The sequence below is a fragment of the Bactrocera neohumeralis genome, chromosome 2 (assembly GCF_024586455.1).
Source record: "Bactrocera neohumeralis isolate Rockhampton chromosome 2, APGP_CSIRO_Bneo_wtdbg2-racon-allhic-juicebox.fasta_v2, whole genome shotgun sequence".
In the NCBI taxonomy this organism is placed as follows: domain Eukaryota; kingdom Metazoa; phylum Arthropoda; class Insecta; order Diptera; family Tephritidae; genus Bactrocera; species Bactrocera neohumeralis.
Window position 1 is genome coordinate 22,020,850 of NC_065919.1, and position 27,261 is coordinate 22,048,110.

The 27,261-nt window shown below is 38.0% G+C and overlaps 1 protein-coding gene across 2 annotated transcripts in view; it reads left to right on the top strand.

Annotated features, from left to right (window-relative positions):
* Nucleotides 1-27,261, top strand: part of LOC126768105 (organic cation transporter protein) — a 102,850-nt gene that overhangs the window by 64,391 nt on the left and 11,198 nt on the right. For both annotated transcript variants that reach the window (XM_050485999.1, XM_050486000.1), the window contains exons 2-6: nucleotides 17,466-17,977; nucleotides 18,594-18,743; nucleotides 19,099-19,447; nucleotides 24,031-24,298; nucleotides 26,483-26,780. In XM_050485999.1, the coding sequence (XP_050341956.1) occupies nucleotides 17,466-17,977; nucleotides 18,594-18,743; nucleotides 19,099-19,447; nucleotides 24,031-24,298; nucleotides 26,483-26,780 (1,577 nt within the window). The remainder of the gene's footprint in view (nucleotides 1-17,465; nucleotides 17,978-18,593; nucleotides 18,744-19,098; nucleotides 19,448-24,030; nucleotides 24,299-26,482; nucleotides 26,781-27,261) is intronic.

The following is a 27,261-nucleotide window of genomic DNA, read 5'->3' on the forward strand; positions in this document are numbered from 1 at the left end:
GTAGCAACTACCACCCAAGCTACCTAAAGACAAAACGCAGTCCCCAGTACTGGGACAGACACCGGCACCTTTTTGGACTATGTTATGTTCTGTTTCCACTTGATAAGATTAGTTTTTCTCTCTTACATTTGTATTTTTTGAAATTTTCGAAATATTATCCAGTCTTTTCTATATACTTTTCCAATACATATGTATTTATATACGTATATAAGAAAGCGAGTAGATTTATTTTTTCTATAAAACCGCGTAGTCGGTAAATGTAGTTCGGAACAATTTCGCTTAAGCGATTAAAATCTGTTTCGAGCCAGCGAATTTTAAGGCATAGTTTAAATAATTTGAATAATCGGTTGTATGGGAGCTATGTGATATATCGGGTGATTTTTTAAGAGCTTGATAACTTTTTTTAAAAAAAAAACGCATAAAATTTGCAAAATCTCATCGGTTCTTTATTTGAAACGTTAGATTGGTTCATGACATTTACTTTTTGAAGATAATTTAATTTAAATGTTGACCGCGGCTGCGTCTTAGGTGGTCCATTCGGAAAGTCCAATTTTGTTACCTGATAGTTACCTGATCTGACCGATTCCCACAAATGATCAATAGAATATGAAAACGCACCTACACGCTAAATTTCATTGGGAGCAAAAACTGTTAGAAAATTTGTACGATTCCAAAAAAGCTTCGCCTTAAAAATTGCTGGTTCGAAACGAATCCAAAATGATCCGTAGAACATTTTTCGCATACGCGATTTTTCCGATTTTTTCGCTAGCTGTAAATCAATCCACTTTAATATGTACATATATCTTTTGTGGCTAGGCAGAGATTTTTAATTGATTTTCTGGCAGGTGGGGTAACAAATTGCATTTCAAAACAATAATTATTTTATGGCTTGCAGCGCTGCCTGGCTTTCCATATCGATGATGGCTTATGTTAATTTGTGTTCATTGTTCAGTACTTCACCGTGCACTTCAATGACTGCTACCCTCTGTAATTGAAAAGTACCTGTCCAGTTAGGTAAAATCATAGAGAAAAAGATATTTATTTATTTCGAGAGCACTGCTCATCTTCGTTAACGGATAATGAAGTGATGATCCATTTAAAAATTGTTGCCTGCTTCAAGTTCTGTCTGCATCGAAATTTTACTCGAGCCATGATAGGATAACTTTGAAGCTTAGGTTGTATCAGCATTTCAGTTTTTGTTTTCCATTTGACTGAGTTATCATTGTGAATGGCCCAAATTGCAAATTATTTTCAAAAGTGTAAAAAAAGATAACATACTTTTCACATAAATTTTGAGGTTATGTAAAAAAAGTCTATATACAAAAGTTATTTTTTATTAGGTGCAACATTGCCATGTAACTTTTTCTATAGAACTCGTAGTTTTAACGGAAATCGAGATAATCCCTTTTCAACCCCTAAAAATTCAAGCACGCCCACCACTTCCTCTTTCCCACCACAGATCGCCGTAATTTATTTTCTCCTCAATGCTTGTTATTTGATATTTCGTTTCGATGTTTCTCAATCTACTATGTTCTGTTTCTGTTTCTGCTTCTGTTCTGTTTCTGTTTCTTTTTTTTTCAAAAATTTCAATTTACCCTGGTCTAGTAGTATTTTCATGTTTTGCTATTTCTTCCGTATTTAAAAAAAAATGTCAATGTATGGCAATTTTTTACACACTCATCATACACGCAAATTCACTCTACAAACACCTGCTGTGTTGGCAACACGTTCCAATTATTGCAATCGATTTATCAAAACCGGAAGCATTGTATGATTGTTGTTGTTTAATTATAATGCTTTAACAGTTGGCAATTGCAACAGAATAGTTAACATGCAAATGTCTGATGATTTGCTACACAAGCAACACTTTCAAATAAGCATGTATGTACATACATATATGCATATGGAAAGCCTTGTGCAAGGCTTGAAGCAAACCAGCAATTAAGTGGCATGCAAATGAAGAGCACAAGCAGAGACACTCCTGCACGTAAAGTGGTCGCATTAAGCATACTACATATATAAATGCATAAGTATATAAGTATGTATGAATGCTCGTATGTATGGTATGCACGTACGCCACCTGATGATCTGTCAGCGCAGTTGACCTCCTCAACCACGCCCAGCTAGCCAGTAGCCGCACTTCCGCATCCCATATCTGTCCTTGATATCAACACCAATGACATTGTCACCTTCCTCTCGTCGGCTCGCACCCATTTGTATCGCTTTAAATGTAATTTGTAGCATTGAGCGTTGGCTGACCTTGCCACCTATGGCCATCAGTTGCCACCGATGCGGGCAACGTCAGGCGCTATGGTTACCAATTTTGCTGAAAAAGCCCAATACCAAGATCACTGTGTGACCATGAGTCCCGACGCCAGCGATGACGACACTGTGACACATGTGTACTGACATATAAACACATGCATATATATGAGCGTGTACGCATAGTTGTCGCTGTGTATGTGTGTCATCGCTAGGCAATGGCGAGCGTTCATGTTAAATGCCACAATTGTGTGCATTGGAGTGTTGCAACAAATTGTCGCAGCTGTTGCTTTTACTTCCGTTGACAACCATATGTGGTATGGCTGTTTGTATGTGTACTTGCATGTTGCTCTCGTGCGTGGTCATAAAATTTGAGCATCAATGCATGCGATGCATAAAATAGCGAATGGTGGAAAAGGTAAAGAATGGAAAAAATTTATTAAAGTGGTTGTCAGTTTTTTAACTTTAACTTAATTTAGAAAAATATTAAGTTCGAGATAAAAAATAATGATGAAGAAAGGCAATCTAATTTGATACATATCGATACTCTCACCAAGTAAGCCATGCTGGAAACATATATTATATTAGGTTATACGGGCTGACTGTCACGCCATACATAGACCGACAAGTTCTTTTTTATGACAGATGTACAAGTAGGTTCATTAATAACACGAGCTGAAGCTAACGTCGTGCAAAACGTCTATGCTTTTTGCGAAGTTTAATAGATACTTGAGGCTGTTGTTGGGAGTAGTTTCTACGTGGCGGGTCCCAAACTCGCCGCACATTTATATAGCGAGTCGCTTGTTTCGAAATCGACACCCGCTCGCAGCCGCATCTCTGGTGAACAAAAGCTGTAATTAGACTTTAGCGAACCCTTAAACCCTTAATATGTCAAAGTGGTTCCGCTGAAGCTCCTTCTCTTTTAGCTGTGATACCAGGCTCCTCACAGGAGGCTACCGCATCTTACACAAAGGTAGAAATTGGGTAGAGCCCTACCACTATAACACCTTACCCAGAAGCATAACTATACCCCATTACACCCTAATACCTCATCCAGTCCATTGAACTGCCAAATACCTAGATATCTAAGCCGAGTTTTCGATGAGGCCGCACATAAGCAGCGGAAGTGCTCCAGCGTCTCACTCATGCCTAATTCACCACACTTTCTACATACTATATACCAGAGATACTAAGCCTATCCGACTCGCATTTGTCAATAAGTTGTAATCTGTGTTTATTTCAACAACGGTTATGTAGTCTTTTTGAGACCTTATAAGTAGAAAGCTTGCGTGTTTTCCTTCCGCCATCTTTCGTCTGATCTGGGCAATCCTGCATGCCCATAAGGCATTCAAATTCACCCTGATCCATCTGTCATCTCTTTCGGAAATTTTATTGCGTATCGCTTTGTGCGACTTCTGTATTTCTTGTACTTGTTCGGTAGAATGACGGATGGCTCTTTTGGCAATCTATCAGTTATTCCGTATATATTCCGCCAAGGACCGCAAATCTTGCAGCTGATTTCACTGTCCAGCTTTCCACTACAAAGTCAAGGTAGTTTGGCAGGTTGAGTAACCTTTCAAGTGCCGCCATTGAAGTGGTTATTAGTGCTCCCGTTATGCAGGGAGCACCGTATAATGATTTTCCGTATAAAATTTTACTGGCAGCGGTCCACCGCACCGAAGCACCGTAGAGTAAGATTGGATTGACTACCGCTGAGTAACATCAATGCATAAGGCCTCAAGTAGACCATACCATCTTTTTTCATGCGTAGAGAGCACCACTGACCTTTTTAACCCTCCCTTTCACATTGAGTGGAACGTCAGTTTGCTGTCTACTATTACTCACAGGTACTTGCAATGATACTTAATAGTTAACTCTACCCCATTGCGCCTCGGAGGTTTCCATGACGTGATCTTGTACTTCCTCCATATCCGTCTTACCAGCATTTTATTTACTCTGAATTAGCAGATGGTGCCCATTGGTGTATGACTTTCAGAGCGCTACTCATCACGCTATTACCTGTATCTAGGAGCTTGTTCATCACTAGTATAGCTATGTCGCACTTCCTTCAAATTTTCCCAGAAACTAAAGCTAATTAATCTTCCGGCAACAGAGTAGAGCTTTTATACAAGTAATGCTACACGCGACCAACATATATCGGTTGTCAAAAAAGTCTTGCGGTATTTTCGCTAGTTTGCGCTGAAAGCGCGTAGTTCTAGTTTTATTCGTCGCATCGGGTAATGCTATGCCTTTTTGGAAAGCTCTTTTCACGTGCTAACACGTGTTTGATTGATTGTCGTTTCTTTTAAGTCGTTCGTGAGTTATAGCGTCACAAACATGGAGCAAAATAAAGAGAAAATACGGTATATTTTACAGTACTACTACGATAAAGGCAGAAATGCATCTCAAGCCGCTAATAAAATTTGTGCATTTTATGGACCCGATACAGTTTTACAGTATCCATTTCCACCGCACAACGATGGTTTCAACGTTTTCGTTCTGGTGTAGAGGTGGTCGAAGATACGCCACGCTCCGGAATGCATGTCGTCGAAAAATGCGATAAAATCGCTGAATTGGTCGAAAGAGACCAGCATAGTAGCAGCCGTAGCATCGGTCAAGAGCTGGGCATGAGTCATCGAAAATTCATTTCAATTTCAATATAAAAAAAATCAATAAAAATGCCGCAAGACTTTTTTGACAACCCATTACATTACTTTGATAGTTTGCTCTGGGAGTAATAAAAACTGAAACCGAATTTCACTCTTCCAGAACTTATAAATCAACTACTAATCATCTATTGACATTTAAATACAAGATGTATACTACTGGGTTAATTTTTGGAATCAACTTTACGGTATAAGAGAGCATACAAGCACTTCGTGTATTGCTTATGGGAGGGGCAAAATACAGTTGAAGCAAAAACTTGGCTCGATGACGAATTTTCGGACACAGACCCAGGAAAATCAAACACCAAAAATTGGTATGCTAAGCTTAGACATGGTGAAGATGGTGAACGCAGTGGGCGCCCAAAAGTGGTTGTTACCGACGAAAACATCAAAAAACTCCACAAACGAATTTTGAATGAACGTAAAGTGAAGTTGTTTCAGATAACAGTCACTCTATAGATATCAACTGAACCTATACATCATATTTTTTACGAATATTTGTGTTTGAGAAAGCTCTGTGTAAAGTGGATCCCGCGCGAGCGCGTAGAAAAACATAATAGTCAGCTGGCAAGAATATGGCCACTGTATTTTGAAATGAGCATGGAATAATTTTTAATGACTACCTTGAAAAAGGAAGAACCATCAACAGCGACTATTACATAGGGTTATTGGATCGCTTGAAGGACATCGCCGCAAAACGGCCGCATTTGAAGAAATAGAAAGCGCTGCCTTCGCAGCGACTATTTCCTGTTCTAAGATCTCAAAACGATCCATGGGAATAAACTTTCATGGAATTTTCATAAACAGAGGTCTATTTTGAAACAAGGGTCGGGGTCTGAGCTTTTAAATTGACCTGTCAGTTCACAATAAACAGTTGCAAAAGTAACAAAAAATTTGGACGTATATAGATGTAACCATGAATCTAGGGTTAAATTTTCAAAAGGATATGTGGAATGGTCTCCCAATACTATCGAGTGAAGTGAAAAGTGAAATTTCGTGAAAGTCGCGATTGAAGTTGTACGTGCTTAGACTGAGTGACTCAAACGCCTCGACACTACACAGACTTGAACAGGAAATCATTTTTTGCTTTTGTACCATTTCAAAAATCTTGTTAGAAGACTACAATGTACTTTAAGCCAAAAAAAAAGTTAATTAAAATTAATTATTTTAGAAAATTAAAAAAAAAAAAACTTAAACCTCTTAACCAGAAGTAATCGCAAACATACAAATGTGTCTCTAGTGGACTACATTTCGACATCGGCAAAAGTGTTTCTCAGCCAAGTTTATATACTGACCATTGTACTCGTATAAAATGCATGCGTCCAAAGTGCGATAATTAATTATCGTCATTGCAAAAATACAACCATGCAACATGCATACACACAACCATATGTACATTTGGTGTATGCCACATGCAGCGCTGAAAGCTTGGCGTGGACTAAGCCAACCGACCAACACGTTGTGGCTATGTCAGTGCCAACTAGCGTCACACAGTCTATCATGAGTGTGCCATTGGACGGCCAACCTAAGCGCAAAAACAAATTTATTGCCAGTTGTTGTTGTTGTCACTACTGGTGCAGCTAGCTGTTGCAATCGACGCTCTACACCATTGTCATATGGCTGTAATTGTTGTTGCATGCATGGATGCATGCATGCCTGACTGATTTAGTTGACTGCAGCTTTGCGGCAGTGGCAGCAGCAGCAGCAGCTGTTGCAGTGGAGGCAAGTGCATGAAATTTTTCGCTGAATGCGTTTCAAGGCGGGAACAGCACACTCACACGTGTGTGGTATGTGTGTGTGTGTTCGTGTTTGCGTACTGTGTGCGAGGATGTGAATATTCATGCGCATAAATTGATAGATTCTATGAATGCACATAAATATTTTAATGTGTATGTGCTTATACTTAAGTTGTACTATATAAAGAGTGATCTATTTCGAGTTCCCATATTTTTTTTTAAAGAAAAAGCACAAAAAATTCGAACTTAATGGGGAATGTTTATTATCATTCGAAAGAACATTCTTTGCCATTTATTCTCTGAATATTATCTTTTACAAATGTTGGACGCGGCCACGTCTCAGAAAGTCCATACAATGGGTCCAATTTTCGATCACTTGTTGGAGCATTTCGGCCTGAATCAAAGCGGAATTGTCCGCATAGACTTTATACTTTACATATCCCCACAGGAAAATATCTAACGGTGTGATATGACAGGGTCTTGGTGGGATTGAATACACCGGCCCAAAACCTCAAATTATCTGCTCACCGAAGTGTTCTCTTAATAAATTCAATGATTGTTGCGCCGTCTTGTTGAAACCAAATGACGCCGAGATCACGAACTTTACTTTCAGGCATCAAATGGTCGGTTATCATGGTGTAATAACGGACGCCATTGACGCTTAAGTTCTCACCGTCATCATTTTTGAAGAAATATGGATCGATGATTCCACCGGCCCACAAACTACACCAAACTGTTATGTTTTTCTGGATGAAATGGCAGCTCTTGAATCTCTTCAGGTTGCTCTTCGTCCCAAATGTGACAATTTTGCTAGTTTACACATCCGCTGAACAAAATTTGGCTCGTAAACGTCGGAACTTCTTGGAACTTTTCTAAAGCCCATAGCAAAGCGGCGTAGTTTGGGAAGGTCGAGGTGCTTCAGTTCTTGCACAAGCTGTATTTTGTATGCTTTCAACTTCAGATCTTGACGTAAACTGCGACAAGTCGTTCTATACGTCAGTCGGAGTTGCTGTGAACGGCGCCGAATGGACTCTCCATGGTCTTCGTGTACACTCTCGTTTACGAGTGCTTAATTTTTTTCACTGCGTGTTGGACGGGACCTATTCGGTCGAATGATGTCCAATAATGAATGCTGGGTCTCAAGATGGATGAAGTGCCAAACAATACTGAACAAAAATAACATGAAAGCTGGACACGACTCACGCGTGATCTATCAAAAAAGGCGATTGAAAAAAGTACTACTGCTTGGATCACCCGTTACATATAATGTGTGTATGTGTGTGTAGAATTATGGAAGCGTACATGATAAAGTTCACTGAGACTTAATTTGTGCTTTCTCTCGGCGGTTGTATGTGATGTCAGTGTGCACCCATGTTGCATGCAACATCGCTTTTATTTAATGCTTAAAGTTAGTTGGACCAAATAACTGGCTGGCGTTCGCTTTACTTTCGCCGATTAGCACAGTTTAAAAAGCACATGAGGGGGAAAGTTTTGTGGACAGTTATTTGTAATCATTATTTAATCGTTTTATTGCGGTATTTGTGCAACATATCGTGGGTTTATTGCATTTAAAATATATGTATTTATTACGTAATTCCTTAAACAAAGCAAAATATGCCCTCACAAAGCTCAAGGTGGTTCGATGCCTTTGCGAAAGAAGGCACATTAAGTGAAAAGTGTCTAGATGTTTCCACGTAATCCAAAACATTTAGCATTGTTTTCTAAGAAGTAGTTCCATGATAGTTGCCTTACTTTTGCGCAACGTAGCAATCCCACAAGTGATGGTCGCTGACAATACTGAGTTCGCGCGTTTGTGAAAAAATGTAAGAAATTTTATAAATTATACTCATTTATTTCATTGAAGAGAGCTCCAATTAAGTGAGTAGGGAAAAAGCGAATCGAATACGACTAAAGTACAAGTATGTATATCTTGCATCGTTTGCACTTGGAGTTAACCTATGGAACCATGAATTAAGACCTTCTAGTCTTTCATTAAAGCTCCCTTGTCCCCTTTGCTCTTCAATCCACTACACTTTAGTCTTACAGCTTGAACTCAACACAACTACCGTACGATAGTGCCAAGAATTAAGCAAACAAAGCTTGAGAACTGGCTTGCTTTGCTAGTTTTTTAAGAAAATAAAAAACACTCTGTGTGTAAGAAATGCAAAGCAAATGTAATATCAATTAGCAATAGTATTGTGTGGCGTTAAATTAATAATATAAATAATAGATTTCCAATTCCGCGCTCCAGTATTCTTACACCCAGCTCCTTTGTATACAGAACATGAATTTTTTAATTAATTTAGCGACCTCTGGTGAAGTTGGCGTTCGTTTCTTTCAATTGATCATCTTTCGCGGATTATTAGCGTTATTTCATTGCTTATTCAACTTTTTGTTCGTAGAGCTGGGCACAAACTGTCGACCCATATGTATACATACACATACACATGTAGTCACTCGAACTAACGGTAATGTGTCAGTGAATCACTGCTAATGCTAGATTAGTACAAATTAAATTACTCCAAGCTCTTTATACACTTACTGTTATGAGCAGTATCAGCAAACTAAACACTACTGACTAAACTGAATGCTAAATTCGCTCTTCAACAAAAACAAGTAAGGAAGGGCTAAGTTCGGGTGTCACTGAACAATTTATACTGCTGCATGATAAAGTAATAATCGAGATTTCATTAAACAAGAAGAAGCTATATATTTTTCATCAAACCGTATTATATCTGTAAAGTTTTATTCCGCTATCATTTTGGTTCCTGACCATGTATCTATATTATACCAGAGAAGGCATCAGCATGGAACCAAGATGCTTCATTTTGGAAGAAAGCTGGACATTGAAGTAGAAAGTGTATATGTTTCCCCATATCTTCGTACGTCCTCCAAAAACATTTAGCCTGTTTGAAAATATTATGAACCTAATTTAGTTCCATGGATATTTTGCCTTCACCTTTGCGACTGAAGGCTTTCGCAATCCTACAAGTGCTGGTCGCTGACCAACGCTACTGAGTTCGCGCGTTTGTGAGTAGACTAAAATGTAAGAAATAACTTTATAAATTCTGCTCATTTTTTCCGTAAGAATTTAGTGTTTCTGAAAAAGCGTTTTTTGTTACGACTAAACGGACTTTTAGTATTTTCATCTTGCATCGTTTGCACTTGGAGTTAACCTATGGAAACATTAATTAAGACCTTCTAGTCTTTCATTAAAGCTCCCTTGTCCCGTTCGCTCTTCAATCCGCCACACTTTAGTCTTACAGCTTGAACTCAACACAACTACCGTACGATAGTGCCAAGAATTAAGCAAACAAAGCTTGAGAACTCACTTACGCTAGTTAACTCTTAACTAAGAAAATATAAAATACTAAATGTGTAAGAAATGCAAAGCAAATGTAATATCAATTAGCAATAGTATTGTGTGGCGTTAAATTAATAATATAAATAATAGATTTCCAATTCCGCACTCGTAATTAACACACGCAGCTCCTTTGTATGCAGAACCAAGTTCAGCGCAACTTTAATTAATTTAGCGAACTCTTAGTGAAGTTGGCTTAGAGCGTGTTCTTTTATTTGCTCTGCGCGGATTTGTTAGCGTTATTTCATTGCTTATTCAACTCTTTTGTTCGTAGAGCTGGGCACATATTATACTTAAGACCCATATGTATACACACACATACACATGTAGTCACTCGAACTAACGGTAATGTGTCAGTGAATCACTGCTAATGCTAGATTAGTACAAATTAAATTACTCCAAGCTCTTTATACACTTACTGTTATGAGCGGTATCAGCAAACTAAACACTACTGACTAAACTGAATGCGAAACAAAAATAAAAGAAACAAGTAAAATGTGAACTTCGTTTACACCGAAACTATAATACCCTTCACAAATACAAAAGTTTGTCATACAAGCGCTTGATTTCGATCGTTTGGTTTGTATGGCAGCTATATGCTATAGTGGTCCGATATGAACAATTTCTTCGAATATTACAGCGTTGCTTTGGACAATATCCCATGCCAAATTTAATGAAGATATCTCTTTAAATGAAAAAGCTGTCGGTATAAGCACTTGATTCCGATCGTTCAGTTTGGATGTCAACTATGTGCTATAGAGGTCCGAAATCGGTGATTTTGAGAAATGAAAAGCTTCTTAAGGAGGAAAAGATATATGCCAAATTTCAAGCCGATATCTAAAAAACGGAGGGACTAGCTCGCATATAGACAGACGAATATGTCTCAATCGACTCAGCTCATGATGGTTATCATGTATATGTACTTTATAGCATCCCGACTTTTAACGTTGGTTGATACAAGATACGTGGCAAACTTAATAAATATACCCTGTTCAGGGTATAAAAATTGGCAAAAAAATACAAAAGCTGCAGTGCTGCCAGTTTTCTTTTGTTGTTGTAGCAACTGAAGTCTGCTTAAAAGGATTAGAGAACTTACAAAAGGATTACAAGCAACTTTCCAACGCCAAACGGACAAAGTCTGCACACTTACACACACACTCAGGCTTATACGCATAATGATTTTATTTATTTGTGTTTTTTCGTCGAATTGCGAAACTTTTCACATTTACTGACGCGCATAAAAGCAGAAAAACGGAATAGTAAATAAAAAGTAAACCCAATCAGAGCTGGCTGTCTGTGTCCGTGCCGGTCAGCATAAATAAATAAATACTTATGTACATACGTACAAACATGCATACATGCCTACACAGTTCACAGTCAAGTTATACAGTGCGCTTTTTAAGAGCTTTTTCCAATAAAGTTTCGCCATTAAGTCAATGAAATGATAAAACAAAATTTTGAGAAATGGATTCGAGTGTTGAAGACTGCACTTAATTTCCTCGCAATTTATTTTTCAACAATATGTAGGTCGTTGTATAGGAAATATCTTTAAGTTTAAAATCTTAAAATATGTTTAGCTGAAAATATATGTACCTTATTATCTCCAAAGAAGTTTGAAATATTCAATCAAGTACTTTCTTCTTCTTTAAAAAAAAATCCTGAAAATCGCCTAATTCTTCATGCGTTATCCCTTAATTCCATTGTTTTGCAACCTCAAAGTTCTAGATTTTACACAAAATTTTGATTATAATAGGTCAATTGAAAAGTCCCTGTCCAGCCATAATAAAACAAATTTATTTTTTTGTCAAAATTCGTTCTCTTTTTTCAACATATGTAGTTCCCTTCGAGGTATTGATTATAGCAACTCGTCAACTTTTCGATACCATTTTTGTAGCACGATTTGTCTTTTGCTTCAAAATAGGCCACAATTGCGGCAATCACCTCTTCATTCGAAGAAAATTTCTTCACAGCGAGCATTACTTCCAGATCTGAGGACGCAAAAATTCGCTGAGGATGCAGAAGTAATTCGATGCCCAATTCATGGCTTTTACCATCGGTTTCAACAACTTCTGACTTCGTGAGAGTGCACTTTCTTTTTCTTCAAATGCCGCCATTTTTCACCGCTTTCATCTTTCAAATGGTCCAATAACGCTATGTAATACTCGCTCTTGATGGTTCTCCCTTTTTCAGGGTAGTCAATAAATAAAATAAATTATTTCCAAAATTCAGACGCCATAACCTTGCCAACCGACTGTTACGTTTTCCGACGCTGTGGAGCGGTTTCATCGTGTGCAGTGCACTCGGATGACTTTCGATTGGACCTCGTAGTGAAATTCTTTGTAATGTTTTCATGCATCTATGAAAAAAATCGGGATTTTCACGCTTGAACATCTCCAAACACTGCTCCCCGAATAATCAACTCGTCGTTGTTTTTCGTCAAAAGAACCCATTTTACACATAGCTTTTTCATACCCAAGTAATCGTGAATGCTATGATGTACACGTTCAGTTGTCATTTTAAGAGTACCTAATATCCCTGCTCACTGTGAAGCGATGAACGCTAAGTTCTTTTAAAATTTGTTTATACCTAATACCTTCATTTATGTAACATATTTTTCAATAAGATCGCTATCTTGGGTTTGGGATATCAATGAAATTTTTATTCCTACGCCATCCTGTTGAAACCACATGTTGTCCCAGTCCATATCATCCGATTCGGGCCAAAAATATTCGGTTATCATTGAGTGATAGTGATTCCTATTCACAGTAATGTTGCGGTCTTGATCATCACGGGAGAAGTACGGCCCAATGACGCCGCCGGCCCATAAACCGCACCAAACCGTAATTTTTTCGGGATGCAGTGATGACTCATGGAGTACGTGTGGATTCCTGCCTGACCAATAACGCATACTTTACTTATTGACGAAGCATTCAGCAAGAAATGAGCATGATCGTTGAAGATAATTTTTCGATGAAAATCCGGATCATTTTCAAGTTTTTGCTCAGCCCAATTCACGAACATACGACGATTCTGGTGCTCAAGCAGCTTCTGCTCTCGCACAATTTGATCTTTTAAGAATATAGGCCAAGATCTTTCGCAAAATTCGCCACAACGACGTCACAGAGATGCGCAACGTTTGAGAACAATGAGTGAGAGACTGACTTTGTCTTCTTCAATTGATGTCCTCACGACAGCAATATGCCTTACTGGCATGTAAACATTTTTTACTGTGCCTGCGGATTCAAATTTTTCCACTAGACGCTCAATTGTTGATCTGACAGGATGATTATGACGACCATAAATTGGGCATAGCGCTCTTAAAGTTGAGGCCAATGATTCCGAGTTTTGGTAGTTAATTTTAAATAATTTCAACTCGTTGTTGGATCGTATATCTTTTCATGATAAAATGGCAAACCTTATTGAAGAGAATTGTCAAAAGAGCGAGAAAAAATATACTGTCCCTATCGGTCTACTTTTGTAGCGCCCCTATTGAAAACCCCGCTATAATCAAAAGTGTAGGAATTTAAGCGATGGGATGTACATACATACATACTTTCTGTTAATATTTAAGTGCCACCCTACTATACACATACATATGCAAACTCATATCTGCCTATATACATATGTACACTTAATGTCACTCACATACAACAGAAAGTACAGAAAGCAGAGAACAGTTCAACCGAGCGTAAAGAAGTTTGACCAATTCACTTAAGTCAAGAAGGCATTGAACGCACGCAAAGCATTCAATAAGCACAAACGCCCACACGCACACACAAATCCATAGGTATTTGTACACAAAATTGGCAAATTCAACGGCAAACATCACCTATGGCCATCTTATTTAGTAAGCAGTGCCGAGGGAGCAGAATCCTATACATATAAATTTGTGTGTGTTTCAGCCAGGAATGCCTTGTAGCAACAAACAATTTCACAAAGAAAACGACAAATAAATAAATAAAGCAATAAATCAGCAACAAAGAAGCCTGCTACTGAATGTGGTCAAAGGCAAATCACAACAAACATGTGTACGAAAAATCGTAAAATAGCAGGAAAGAAGAATTGCAGGGAGGTCAAAGGCCAATTTCAGTTCACTGACTGCTTGTAATCTGTGGCCTAATGAGATTGCGTTCACTCTTAAGCGAAGCGCAATCATTTAAACACAAAAAGGCAACAACAGCTAAATGAAATTAGAAATGATAAAGAGGATAATTGCAAGAAAAATTTATAAATGAATCAGTGGAATGTTTAATTAATTGGAAAGAAAGAATTAATTAGCAAAAAATAAAGGGTGATATATTTTGAGGTTTCTTACTTTTTTTAAGAAAACCACATAAACTTCAAATTTAGTGGTGATTTATTATCATTTGAAAGAACATTCTTTGGCATTTACTTTTAGATGAACATATCCTTCAAATGTTGGCTGCGGCTACGTCTTGGCTAGTCCATCCTTTAAGTCCAATTTTCAATGACTCGTTCGATCATTTCGACTGGTAACTTTCGATGATGTTTTGCTCCAAGGTCTGAATCAAAACGGGATTGTCCGCATAGACTTTAAACTTTACATATCCTCACTGGAAGAAGTCTAACGGTGTAATATTACACGATCTTGAGGGCTCATCGATCGGACCAAAACGTGAAATATTTGCCCACCGAAGTGTTCTTTCAATAAATCCATTGATAGATGTGAGAAATGGCACCGTCTTGTTGAAACCAAATCTCGCCAAGAAAGTAAAGTTCGTAATTTCAGGCATCAAACAGTCATTTATCATCTATAATGGTCGCCATTAGTGGTTACGTTCTCATCGGCATCATTTTTGAAAAAATATGGATCGATGATTCTAATGGCCCACAAACCACACCAAACCGTTTTTTTTTATGAATAAAATGACAGCTCTTGAATCTCTTCAGGTTGCTCTTCGTCTCAAAAGCTGCAATTTTACTTGTTTACGTACCCATTGAGCCAAAAATGGGCCTCATCGCTGAACGAAATTTGGCTCGAAAACGTCGGCTCTTCTTGGAACTTTTCAAGAGTCCAAAGGACGCAACGTCGGATCTTCTTGGAACTTTTCAATAGTCCATTGAACGAAGCGAAGTCGGTTGGTGAAGGTCGAACGGCTTTAGTTATTGTACAAGCTGCATTGTGTACGCTTTCAATTTAAGATCTCGACGTAAAATGCGTCAAGTCGTTCCATACGTCAGACCAAGTTGCTGCGAATGGCGCCGTCAAGTCGACACTCCACGGTCTTCGTGTACACTCTCAGCTACGGCTGCTATATTTTCTTCACTTGGACATGGTCTATTCGGTCGAATATTATCCAAAAATGAATGCTGAGTCTCAAGATGGGTGATGGTGCTCCGAATGGGATTCTCAGTAGGCCGATTATATTGATCATAAAGTTAACAAAGCGCGTAAAACAGATGCTTCAGGCGTAAGTCTATTCTTGATGAAAGGCCAAGCAATACGGAACAGAAAAAGCATGATAGCTTTACTCGACTTACGCATGATCTGTCAAAAAAATGCTATTGAAAAAATAAATCTAATTGGATCACGCGTTAGAAAATAACACAAAGTATTTAAACAACGAAGTCCCATGCTATTGTTATATTCGGTTGCTTGACACCCTGCACATTCGTACTTTTCAGTTTCTGACAAAAATAAACGAAATTTTCATTCTTAAACATTGCTGCTGTGGAGCAGTATAGCGAAGATGACCCAAATGAGTTCATCCGCCGTCGCGCGTAACAATTAAAGCTGGACCTATCCACTTTATGGAAGATTTGGCGGACCTTGGTTTGGAGACTTTCAAAATCCAATTCCAAAGAATTGAAGCTGAGCAACCATCAAGCGTTTTGCACGTTCAGTGAATGGATCCAAAGCTAAATGACCACCGATTCTGATTTTCACGTACGTTAATAAACAAACATATGGCATTTGAAGTGATGATTATCCAAAAGCCATTATTGAAACGCCGTTATGGGTAGACGGAATATTTGGTCCATACTTCTTAAGAAATGAGCCCGGTCCTAATGTCTCAGACAACAATGAACGCTAATAGAGCCATGATTAATGATTTTTTTCTGTTTGTATTGAAGGATGTTGATGTGGACGTCTTTTGATTCGAAAAAGATCGTGCGATTTATAACCGCTGCTTTTTATTCTGTGGAGTTATGTGAAGTCGCTTGTGTGCGCAGCTAAGACCGAGACTATTGACGTCTTAGTGCGTTATTTCTAGCATGCGGCACCAATTGCTGCAAAAAGTGGTTGAATTTGGGTTTCACGGCTGGAATTTATTCATAGCAAATACTTATCTTTCTTATAAATGTAAATTCTTAACCAGAACATTAAATTATATGCGTTATATTTCTTCTTGAAAATCACGTGCCCTAAAAGACACTCACTCACTCAAAATTGTCGAATTGGGACAATAAATTTTCTGATTCCCGATATCGGATAAGACACTTAAGCACCCATAGCCCAATTTATACCAGATTATTGGTCAATTAAAATAAATCTTAATGAAATTAAATTGGGCCGTTCCTGATACTAGTTTTAAAGGGTTACATGGGTTTCCTCGGGTAAAAAACAACCTTTTTCAACAATTTTTTTCTCATATCAAAAATGAAATATTTTATTAGAACTTTTTATTGTTGCAAACATACTCGTACACAATTAACAAAGAAATTCTGAAATTTTTGGAAAAAAAGTGAAAAATACATGTTTTAGTTAAAACCTTAACTCAGAACTTGGACAAAGGAAAAAAAACTGAGAATTGGATTTTCGGTAGACAATTTTACAAAAAAAAAAATAAAAATTCAGTGAAAATTTCAAAGAATGTAATGAAAAAATCCTTTGTCCAAGTCTTTAAGAATTGTATCTCAAAGACCTTACTTATACTTAGCTTAGCTAGCCTCGAGCGCACAAGTTCTCAAGGCTGTTTCTTATTACTTGGATCGACTTGAAAATTTAGGACATAATTGTAGAGGTGTTCTAGAATTTAATAAGATAATAAAAAAATCGATTTTTTGAAAGCCATAAACCCATGTAACCCCTTAAAAATCGGTTCAATACCTAGCTTATCCCTCATATACCTAATATAAAGTTAACTTTTTACCATCGATATAATAGTAAGATATGTTAAAAAATTAATTGAATATGTTGCCATGGATAATTGGAATGCGAAAATGGATGAAATAGGTTTGCGAATAAACAGAGCAAACAGAGTATGTAAAGTTCGGCTGCTGCGAGCTTAACCCCATTCTAGCCTGTTATCTACTATTCTCGAAAATTGTGAAAATACTTCCGGTTATACAAATATTGTATTCCAATATCCGAATTTTGTATTTAAGTTTTCAATAATTGGAATATTAGCTCTGTACAGATATCAGAAATTCAACTGAAGCATATAATCTCATGATTCCCTCTCGTTCTAATTGCAGCCACACCGTTTGGTAATCAACATAACCGCAAACAACCGTCCCCAACGCACACACACACAGCTAATGACTGTAAATTAATACCAGCAACAACAACTACTGTGACGTCACAAGCACAAGCGCAACAATATCAACAGCAACCGCTGTACAAAAAACACAAACAAATGACGGCGAAACGTAAAAATTCCAATTCCAATGAGATCAACAACACTGCAACGAGCGAAGCGCCACCTGCCAATACAACGACGAACACGACGACAACAACAGTGACGTCAGCGGCGAACGCAAGAGCAAACAGCGGCACGATCGCCGCCAATAATGGCCCCTCACCGCTAGCGACAGCGCCAACCACGCGGCGGGAACCACACCTAAGCACGAGCAGCAATGGTGAAGATGAGACCGATGTAATTGGCGATTTGGTGGGGCATTTCGGCAAGTGGCAATGCCTAATGACAATGCTATTGTCGCTGTTTCAGGTGCCGAATACATTTCACATATCGTCGTCGGTTTATCAGGTGAGTCAGCAAGCGTTGAGGTAGTGAGCGCAAATTTTCATGAGTGGCGCGTATTTGTGTGGGTTCTGAGTGAAAATTGAAATGAAATGCTAATTGTTTTGATGCTTTATACCCTGAATAAGGTGTTAATAAAGTTTGTCACGAAGTTTTTAACATCTGTAAAGAATCGTTGGAGACTCTATACGCATGACAAGCTGAGACGATTTAACCATTGCCGTTTGTTTGTCTGTCTAGCCAAACTAGTCTTCCCGGCTGTTGAGGTATGGATCTTTAATTTCAGATGTCCTTTTCTCCTCAAAAAGCTGCTTATTTGCCGGAAACGCCGACATCGGACCACTATAGCATATAGCTGCTATACAAACTGAACGGTTAGAACCAAGAAAAGACTTTTTCACGTACCTTGGGTACTTTGGCATGCAGTTTTGCCCAAGACAACATAACAATCTCCGAACAAATTGTTTAAATCGAGCCACTATAGCGTACTATATATCTCTTATACAAACTGTTCGGCCATAATCAAAAAACAAAACTCCTTATACCATTTTCTGTTAAAAATAATTCACCTGTGAAGGGTATTATATATACAAATGCATTTCTCATTTATGTTTCGCTGCAGGCGATCAACAAAAACTTCTGGTGCAGCCGACCGCCGCACTTACAACACTTGCCGGTGGATGTGTGGCGCAATCTGAGCGATTCGCAGGACAATTGCTTTCAGGCGAATATAGACTGGAGTCAAGTGGGCAACGACAGCTTGCAGCTGCAGGTAAATATCAAAACAACAACAATACTGCAAACACAACACAACGCACACGGCTGCCACAAGACCAGAGGATTAGCTGCAAATTGCCGAAATTTCCGCAGCCATACTTTGTCGTATGACCCCCCTCAATCACACGGTGGCCGGCTTGTGCATGCGTGTGTCTACTGCTTGTGTTGCATACGCGGCGCGCCGTGCAGCCAAGCGTGAAATTTCTACAAATTCGACAATTTAATGCCTACTCTCACTTTCGCTCTTCCTCTCTTTGCAATTTCTTTCCGCTGCCATGCACCTAACTGTGCACTGTTGCATGCTATGTGACCGCATTTATCTCAAATACACACGCATCCACATACACTAGCCAGCATTGCAACAACTGATACGCCAACAACAGCAATCACAAGGCATTTTACCACACGACGTCTCGGCAGTGTCGGCATTTCACAGTTATCTGCTCTCACCGCTGGCAGTTGTGCAGAATGAGACACGCATACCCTGCACCGCTTGGGAATACGACGCCAATGACAATTTGGGCAACACATGGACTTCACAGTGGGATTTGGTGTGCGACAAGGAGTACATTAAGAATGTGGCGGAGATGTTCTTTCTGCTGGGTGTGGCAACAGGTGGCATACTGTCGGGCTATTTGTCGGATAAATTCGGCCGCAAGAAGATGCTCTTCGTATCTGCTGTGCTGCAGACGATATTCGGTAAGTGTGTGCCAACAAAAGGCAACAAATATTTATATTAAAATGCCTTAGTAAGAATAATGTCGACAAATTTCATTCAACTGGAATTCAAAGTCTGGCAATAAAAGCTTATTTTATGAGTCCAAATATTTGCCATGGAAACTCTTTTTATTAGACGATGTTATTGTTCTTTTTAGGCAAGCTTCTTAGCAAGCAGTGTCTAATTTCTAAATACAATAAGAAACATAAAAAAATGTCAGCTTTCAGCTTTAGCTTGCAGGAAAAAAGTTCTAGTTAAAGCTTAGTAGTCGTTTGGAGCTTTCTTTAAATTTCCTAGATTTATCTACACTTAGGGATGTACCATGACATTAGTTGCCAGATTCCAGTTAAGAACCTCTTTTTGGTGTTGCGAAAATTACTTTTTTCCGCTTTTAGCTTTGCTAGCCAAGCTTAGCTTTAAAAAACGAAATAATAGTATTTTCCTTACTTTGCTGTTACATTGTCATATCCTTGCCGGGGAAGTATATGAGCTCGTGGTTAAATATCACTCTCAGGAATAGAAGTTAGAGCTAAATTGAATCTGTCGACTGTCAGTTAAGACAAGAATATCAGATCAGGTCTGCATCAACATCATTAGTTCTAGGTTCTATTATACCTCAGTTTTTTGAAACATGTTTCGGTTAGCTGCTAACTAGATTAACATAAATCTGTAAAACTACATTCCTAATTGCTAGCGCTGCTGAGGCCAAAGAGTCCAGGGACTGGGACGTAAAAAATGCAGGACAAATCTGTTAACGTACTCAATGTTTCCAGGTCCATGGGCATCTGCTCTTTTTAACGGAGTGGAGGTATTTCCCCTTCTCTGCTTCATCAGATGTTGTCATCGTCCATGCCTCTGCATCATATAACAGGACGGGGATGATAAGTAACTTGTAGAATTTGGTCTTTGTTCGTCATGAGAGGACTTTACTTTTCAATCGTTTACTTAGTCCAAAGTAGCACCTATGAAAAAAGTTATTTTCGATTTCGAGGCTGACATTAATGTTTTTGTTAATAGTGGTTCCAAGATAGACGAATTTATCTATGACTTCGAAGTTATGACTGTCAACAGTGACGTGGAAGCCAAGTCGCAAATGCGACGACTGTTAATTTTATGACAGGGTCCTCGTTCACTATCAGACCCATTTGCTTCGCTTCCTTATTCATTCTGAAGAAAGCAGAACTAACGGCGCGTTTGTTAAAGCCAATGATATCAATATCACCGGCATGCACCAGCAGCTGTACACTCTTATAGAAGATTGTAGCTTCTCTATTTAGATCTGCAGCTCGAATTATTTTCTCCATTAGTAGGTTAAAGAAGTCCCACAATAGAAAGTCGTTTTGTCTGAAACCTTGCTTGGTATCGAACGACTCGGAGAGGTTCTTCCCGATCCTGACGGAGCTTTTGGTATTGCTCAACATCAGTTTACACAGCCGTATTAGTTTTGTGGGCAGAATATTTTCGAGCCTTGAAATCGACGAAGAGGTGGTGTGTGACGATTATCTTTTCCTTCTTCGATTGCTAATTTAAAGTAACTTTCGACGGATTATACAATAATATACGAGAAGCGGTGGTAATTTTAATAATTCGGACCTGTTGAAGTAGCGGATTCTTGGAACTGGAGTCCACTCTTTTTTTGCTATAAAGGATCAATGTGGCCTAGAAGAACATCAGTGCTTGGAGATTTTAATACAAGAGAAGATGTTTCAAATTTTTTAAGAGGTCTTCAGTCATATTTACTTAGTCCAATTTGAGAGAGAGCGTTTTTACACCAAAATACCAAAAAATACCAAAGTTTGACTTGGACTCTGCTGCTATTTGTGTACCTTTAGTCATGCATACATGTGGATAACAACAAATGCACAAGTATGCATTGCTGCAGCCACTTGAAGTCATTGATTCGATGCTTGCTAACGCCTTTTGTTGGTGGTGTCTAAGCACCGGCAGCAACTGTTGCCAATTCAATCTACACAATCAGAAGTGGCTGCCGCACACAGTATATATGTGTTTGTAGTGCACACATACATACGCAAACACCTGCTTCAGTTAATGGCTTATTTGATTGGCAGCCTTGTTAGAGTGGCGGCATTGATTGTCAAGTTCAGAGTCAATTCCTGCCAGTTGTAGCCACAATCAATAGCCATTGTGGAGGTGTGTACCATTGTAGTTGTTGTTTTTACAAACACTTATTCACTGTTGCATTGTTGTTGACATTTGTTGTTTTAGCAGCTAGGCTGACACTGGTCAGTGGTAAATGTCAAAGTCAACTGCAAGTGTACAATGTTGAAATTTAATTGCAAGCACAAGATAATAACCACAATCGAGAATAATTGAGATGGAGCGAAGGATTAAGATTGCTCTTTCATTTCAAAACGAGAAGCTTTTGTATACTCAAATAGTTTGGAAGTGGTGTGGAACATAAGTGTTTATTTTGAATTTTATTTATTTACTATATGTATGTAGATAAAAAGTATATCCTACCTTATACTTTAAGCATTGGAAAAACAAACGAAAGTGACCTATCTACGGGTTAAATTCCTTGCGGACGCATAACTTGAAGAGTGTATGCAATATTCCATTTTCTATAAGTCGTTTCCGTCTCAGAAACCTAAAGATAAATATATAAAAAGGTACTTATATTTGGACCAGCAATTTGATCTCAGTTAGCTTAAAGAGGTCATTTCGAAGAAATATGTTGTAGACGGTATTTGCCTTTTTGAATCGCTCTATTATTCTCAAAATAAGTTACAATATTTTATGTTGCATAGCAGTATTATAGAAGACTCGTCGTTAAAAGGTTAGATTTCAAAAGTATAAATGATAAAATCTCTCCTACTAATTTTACAGCACTGTTCTCTCTTCCAATTATAGTTCTGATCCCACAAGAATGTATGATGAACTTTCACACTCTAATACCACCCCGAATATCTGCCTCTCTCTCACTGGTTTTATTTTAACTTAGAAATGAATAGAACAGTGTGATAATATCTTCTAATTATCAAAAAGAAACGCCTTAATAGTCAATATATGGAAGAAAATCCTTTAATCAATGTTGCCACCTTATAAAAATTTCATATAACATCAAGGCAGTGCAAAGTATTTGTATAACCGAACATTGCAGACTCTTGCAACTTGCAAGGATTAAAGCCAAGGAAGTACCCACAGGTACATGAGACCGGTTAGTTTTATGAGGTCTAGGGCAAGTTTTCATCCGATTTTATTCATTCCAGTTTGTAGACGGGCGTAATCGGACCACTGACACGCCCACGAATCGCCATTAACCGAAAACATATAAAGTGCCATAACTAAGCACTAAACTAAGATATAAAACTGTAATTTGGTACACAATATCGCAGTGGCAAGGGGCACCTGTGGGCAAAATTTTTTGAAAACTGGGCGTGGCCCCGCCCTCTAACAAGTTTAATGTACATATCTCCTAAACCACTTAAGCTACAACAACCAAATTTGCTAAGCACAAATATTATAAGAACTTCTACCGACAGTGTGAAAATGGATGATAACCCGCTCACTCCCCATATAACGTTAAAAACTTCTAAAAGCGCGATAAATGAATAACTAAATACGCTAGAGACATTAAATTTTACCACCGTGATGGTATTAGAAAGCTTTATGGAAGCCCACTTTATGGGGAAATACCATATTTCAGAACCCGACCAGCCGATTTCGACAAAATTTTGTAGGTTGTATTCTTTTTTACATTTGCATATTATATTATGAAATTGGACGAAATCGAACAACAACCACGCCTACTTTCCATATATCACAATATTAAATTCCACTTCATTCATTCAATTCCAGTACAGAAATCAAGAAGCAATTAATATAACGGGATAAAACTTTGCACGAATAATGTATTTGGTGTGTGCCATTTTATGACTCAAAATTGTTTAAATTAAATAAAAACTGCTCAAACCCCTAGGTACCGGATATTTAGACCCCGGTGCCTATAGTTGACTTTTGATCGAAAATTTCGACTAATGTGTGGAATATATAACTGAAATTAAGGGATAATCCTTCTCTTATAATGGTATGTATGTATGTATGCATGTCAAAAATGTTTTATAATGGTATGTACATATGTATGTCAAAAATGGGTAGAATTGGACCAATACTTCCCTTAGCCCCATATACTTAATATAGAGATTTTCGGAATTCGGGATGACTTTGTATCGCATATCTCGGCCAATATTTGAGTTATCCCAATGAAAATGAGAGAGCGTGTTTGGCTCATAACAGTGTATCTTTGTGCCTAAAATGGAAACATTGAAAACTTGACCTAGCTCATATACAAGTAATATCAGGATTTTCGAACATTCGGCTGACTTTATACTATTTTTTTACACCTTAAGGTATTTCCATGGCTTTGATTATTGAAGGTTGAAAAAGTATAAAATGTTCGGTTGCACCTGAACTTAGCCCTTCCTTACTATTTTATACTTGTTTTTTGAGACTTTTTTATTTATTTAACAAAAAGTAAATTTTAAAGCGATTATAATCTAATGTAAAGCAATTTATAAAATTATCTTCACTGTTTTTCTCACAGGTTTGGTGCTGTATTTCCCAAAATCTTTGGAAATGTTTCTGCTGCTTCGCGCCCTACTAGGTTTAGTCTCCGTGTCCGTCACATATGCTGGTCTCATTTTGGCCATTGAGTATGTGGACGGCAAATGGCGTACCATAGCCGGCATGTACAATTTATTTCCACTGCCAATATCGTACATGTTGATCGCCGGCATCGCCTATCTGACGCAGGACTATCAGCGGCTACAACTCTGCATCGGCCTACCGGGAATATTTCTTTGCTTTCTATGGTGAGTATCAACTTAACGGTATTTAAAACTGTACCCGATATTCAAAATACAAACATAATGCTCATAGTAAAAATTAATCGCTTCATTAAGTAATCAAATTAAAAAAAAAAAACTTAATGAGAACTGACAGTTTGATTTTGCGTTAAATAATTAAACACATGAGAAGTTCTAATTTTTTAGTCAAAATATGCTGAGAAACATATTAAAGCATCTGTATGTGTGTAGTATGTGTATGTAGCTAAACTGATTTTTCTCACGTAGACGTGCGATTTTTGATACTTGTTGTTTATGCTCCGTGTGTGGGCGTCGATCGAAGGAATAAATATTTTTTTTAGTTTCTTATCGTAAAATGAACATGCGCAGGCTATGAAAACAGACTGCGATTAAAACAATAACAAAAGAAAATAAATAGTTCGGAAATATTCGTCTGCTGTCTTTGCGAATTGAGAGTGAAATTATTTACACCAATTCATTAGAAAATTGATTGAAGTTTTGATTTCTTTTTCTTCGATTTTGAATTGGTCGATCGAATTTTGTGTGTGATGTTAATAAAATTTATATTATGATATATTATTTTATAATTTCGTTAAGAATAATAAGAAACTAAAAACAAATTTAAAAAAAATTAAGAAAAAAAATATTTATAAAAAATGTTAAGTTATTAAATAAATTGCCACTTAAACTGTGAGAAGAATATATATAAACAAGATTCAGATAGCTGTGGCCAGGGTATATTAATTTAGTGTTCCGATTCAACTCAAATTTGATGTGCCAATCCGGTGTGTTATCGGCAAAGTGCTTTGAACTGTCTTCTTGTTCGCCGAAGGTAAGACTGCTGAGAAGCTTCAGCCTCAGTCTTGCAAAGGCTGGGCAATGGAGTAGAAAGTGCCTGGATTTGTCCACCTTCGCCATACAACTTTGACAACTTGCGTGCGTCAAGATTTCCAGTCTTACAGTCTAGTAAGAAACCCTACTATTGCGTTAACATGAACTGTGCTAAGGGAAAGTAGTTCAGAAGACCTCCTGTATTCCACCCTAGGCCAAAAGGCTATTCAGCACACGTGAGGGCCATTGATTCAATGCAAACGCAAGAGCTCCAACTCAATCCCATTCCAATGTGAGCGGGGCATAGTGTCTCCTCTAGCCAGCCTCTAGCTTTGCAGTTGCCAGTACCCCAGAGAAGAGACATTCCCTGACTAGCTCTGACCGTACAGTGAATACCCACCTTCCTGAAAAAAGCTGCACTTCGCAGCAGTACTTCTACCGCCACCTCGTCTTGTGGTTAAGATTGACGGACCAACTTTCTCTGCCAGCTTCGACCCATCTGTGAAAAAGCTAGAAAGCTCGCACCTCTTCTCCAGTGTCCTCATTCAGATATCTAGAAGATTTTTTTTTGAAAATGGGCGTGGATAAAATTCTTTCCGCATCATCAAGGTTGATTGTACGCTGATTGTCGTCGATATTAGCAGCTTCCTCTTTACTTGCCTGTGACCTCCTATGTTGGCCATTAGTCTGCTGAGTTGGGAGGTGATTTCGCTGCCTTTCGCGTGGCGTGCTGGATTTGTACCCAGAAGGTTACTGCTTTTTGCATCCTAAAAATCTCCGTAGCCGTTTGCGTACTTATTTTCAGTGGTATATGCTAATTTGTTAGCAGTAGTAGCTCTGCTTTTTCATCATCATTCTGAGTCATGCTTGCGTCTCTCTCATGAACTGATTAAGCTTTCTTGGCGCTTCTTCTGTGCCTCTTGCTGTAATTACTAGTTTTTATCGAGTTTTAATATAGCGTCATAGCTGATGTCCGATGATGAGTCTAGAATGGATCCTTATGCTGCTCCTGGCGTGACTGCTTTACATATGTCGTGATCTCCCTAAATTTTGGTACAAGAGTTTTCTCTTAATAAAGTAGCTCCTTATCTCAGCTCAGAAGTTTTTAAAGCTTCATCGATCATATCATATCCAACCATCTAGCGCTGTTGAAGGCGTTTTAGACACCTAAAGTCGCCAACAACACTATTCTTTTGTAATCCGAAAACGTCTCGTTTTTCTAATAAAATTATTATTTTTAACTACATTAAACTAATACTATTAAATATAGCAGAGTTACTATTTACCATTACAAAGTTACATGGCATAATTCTTATCAAATTAATCGTAGTAACTTATTCTTTTTCATAATCATTGCAGGTTCGTCGTGCCCGAATCTCCGCGCTGGCTTTTGGTCAAAGGTCGCATTGCCGATGTGAAGAGTATAGTCGAGCGTGCCGCTAAATTCAATGGCCGGCAACTACCACCAGACTACGAGTCCATGTTGAAACCACCACCGCAGGAAGACTCATCACAAAATTGCATCAGCCTCTTCAATTCGGGTTATCTGCGCTGTGTGACAATTTGCTTTCTCTGCATTTGGTTTACCATGAATCTGGTTTACTATGGACTCATACTGAATATGAGTTCGTTTGGCGGAAATGTTTACTTGAATTCGGTGAGTTGATAAACGGAATGCAAAAAAAAAATTAGATCTATGTATTTGGTTAAGAAAATTTAATAGCAAATTTACACAAGACAGAAGAAAACAAATTTTATAATCTTTAGATGATATAATATTTATATAGTAGACTAATAAATACTAGAGTACACATTGTGCCAGTGACGACACGTCGTATACGTAACATACATATGTTACAAGTATTCCTTCAATCCTTCGTTCGTTTTACTTCCTTCTCAAAGCATTGACAAAATTAAATGAAAATGAAATAAGATAAAATTAACAAAATTAATTAAATTAAACTTCAAGCTAGACGTGTTAGAACATAAACACAGATTTAGCGCTTGTGAAGTGCATTTTGCTAGGCATTCGTATTAAAGCATAGCAAAGCAAACAACCATTCATATATAAATAACTTCTGCTAATAACTTAAATGCACATAACTAATTCATTTCACTCATTTCATTTGCTGCTATCA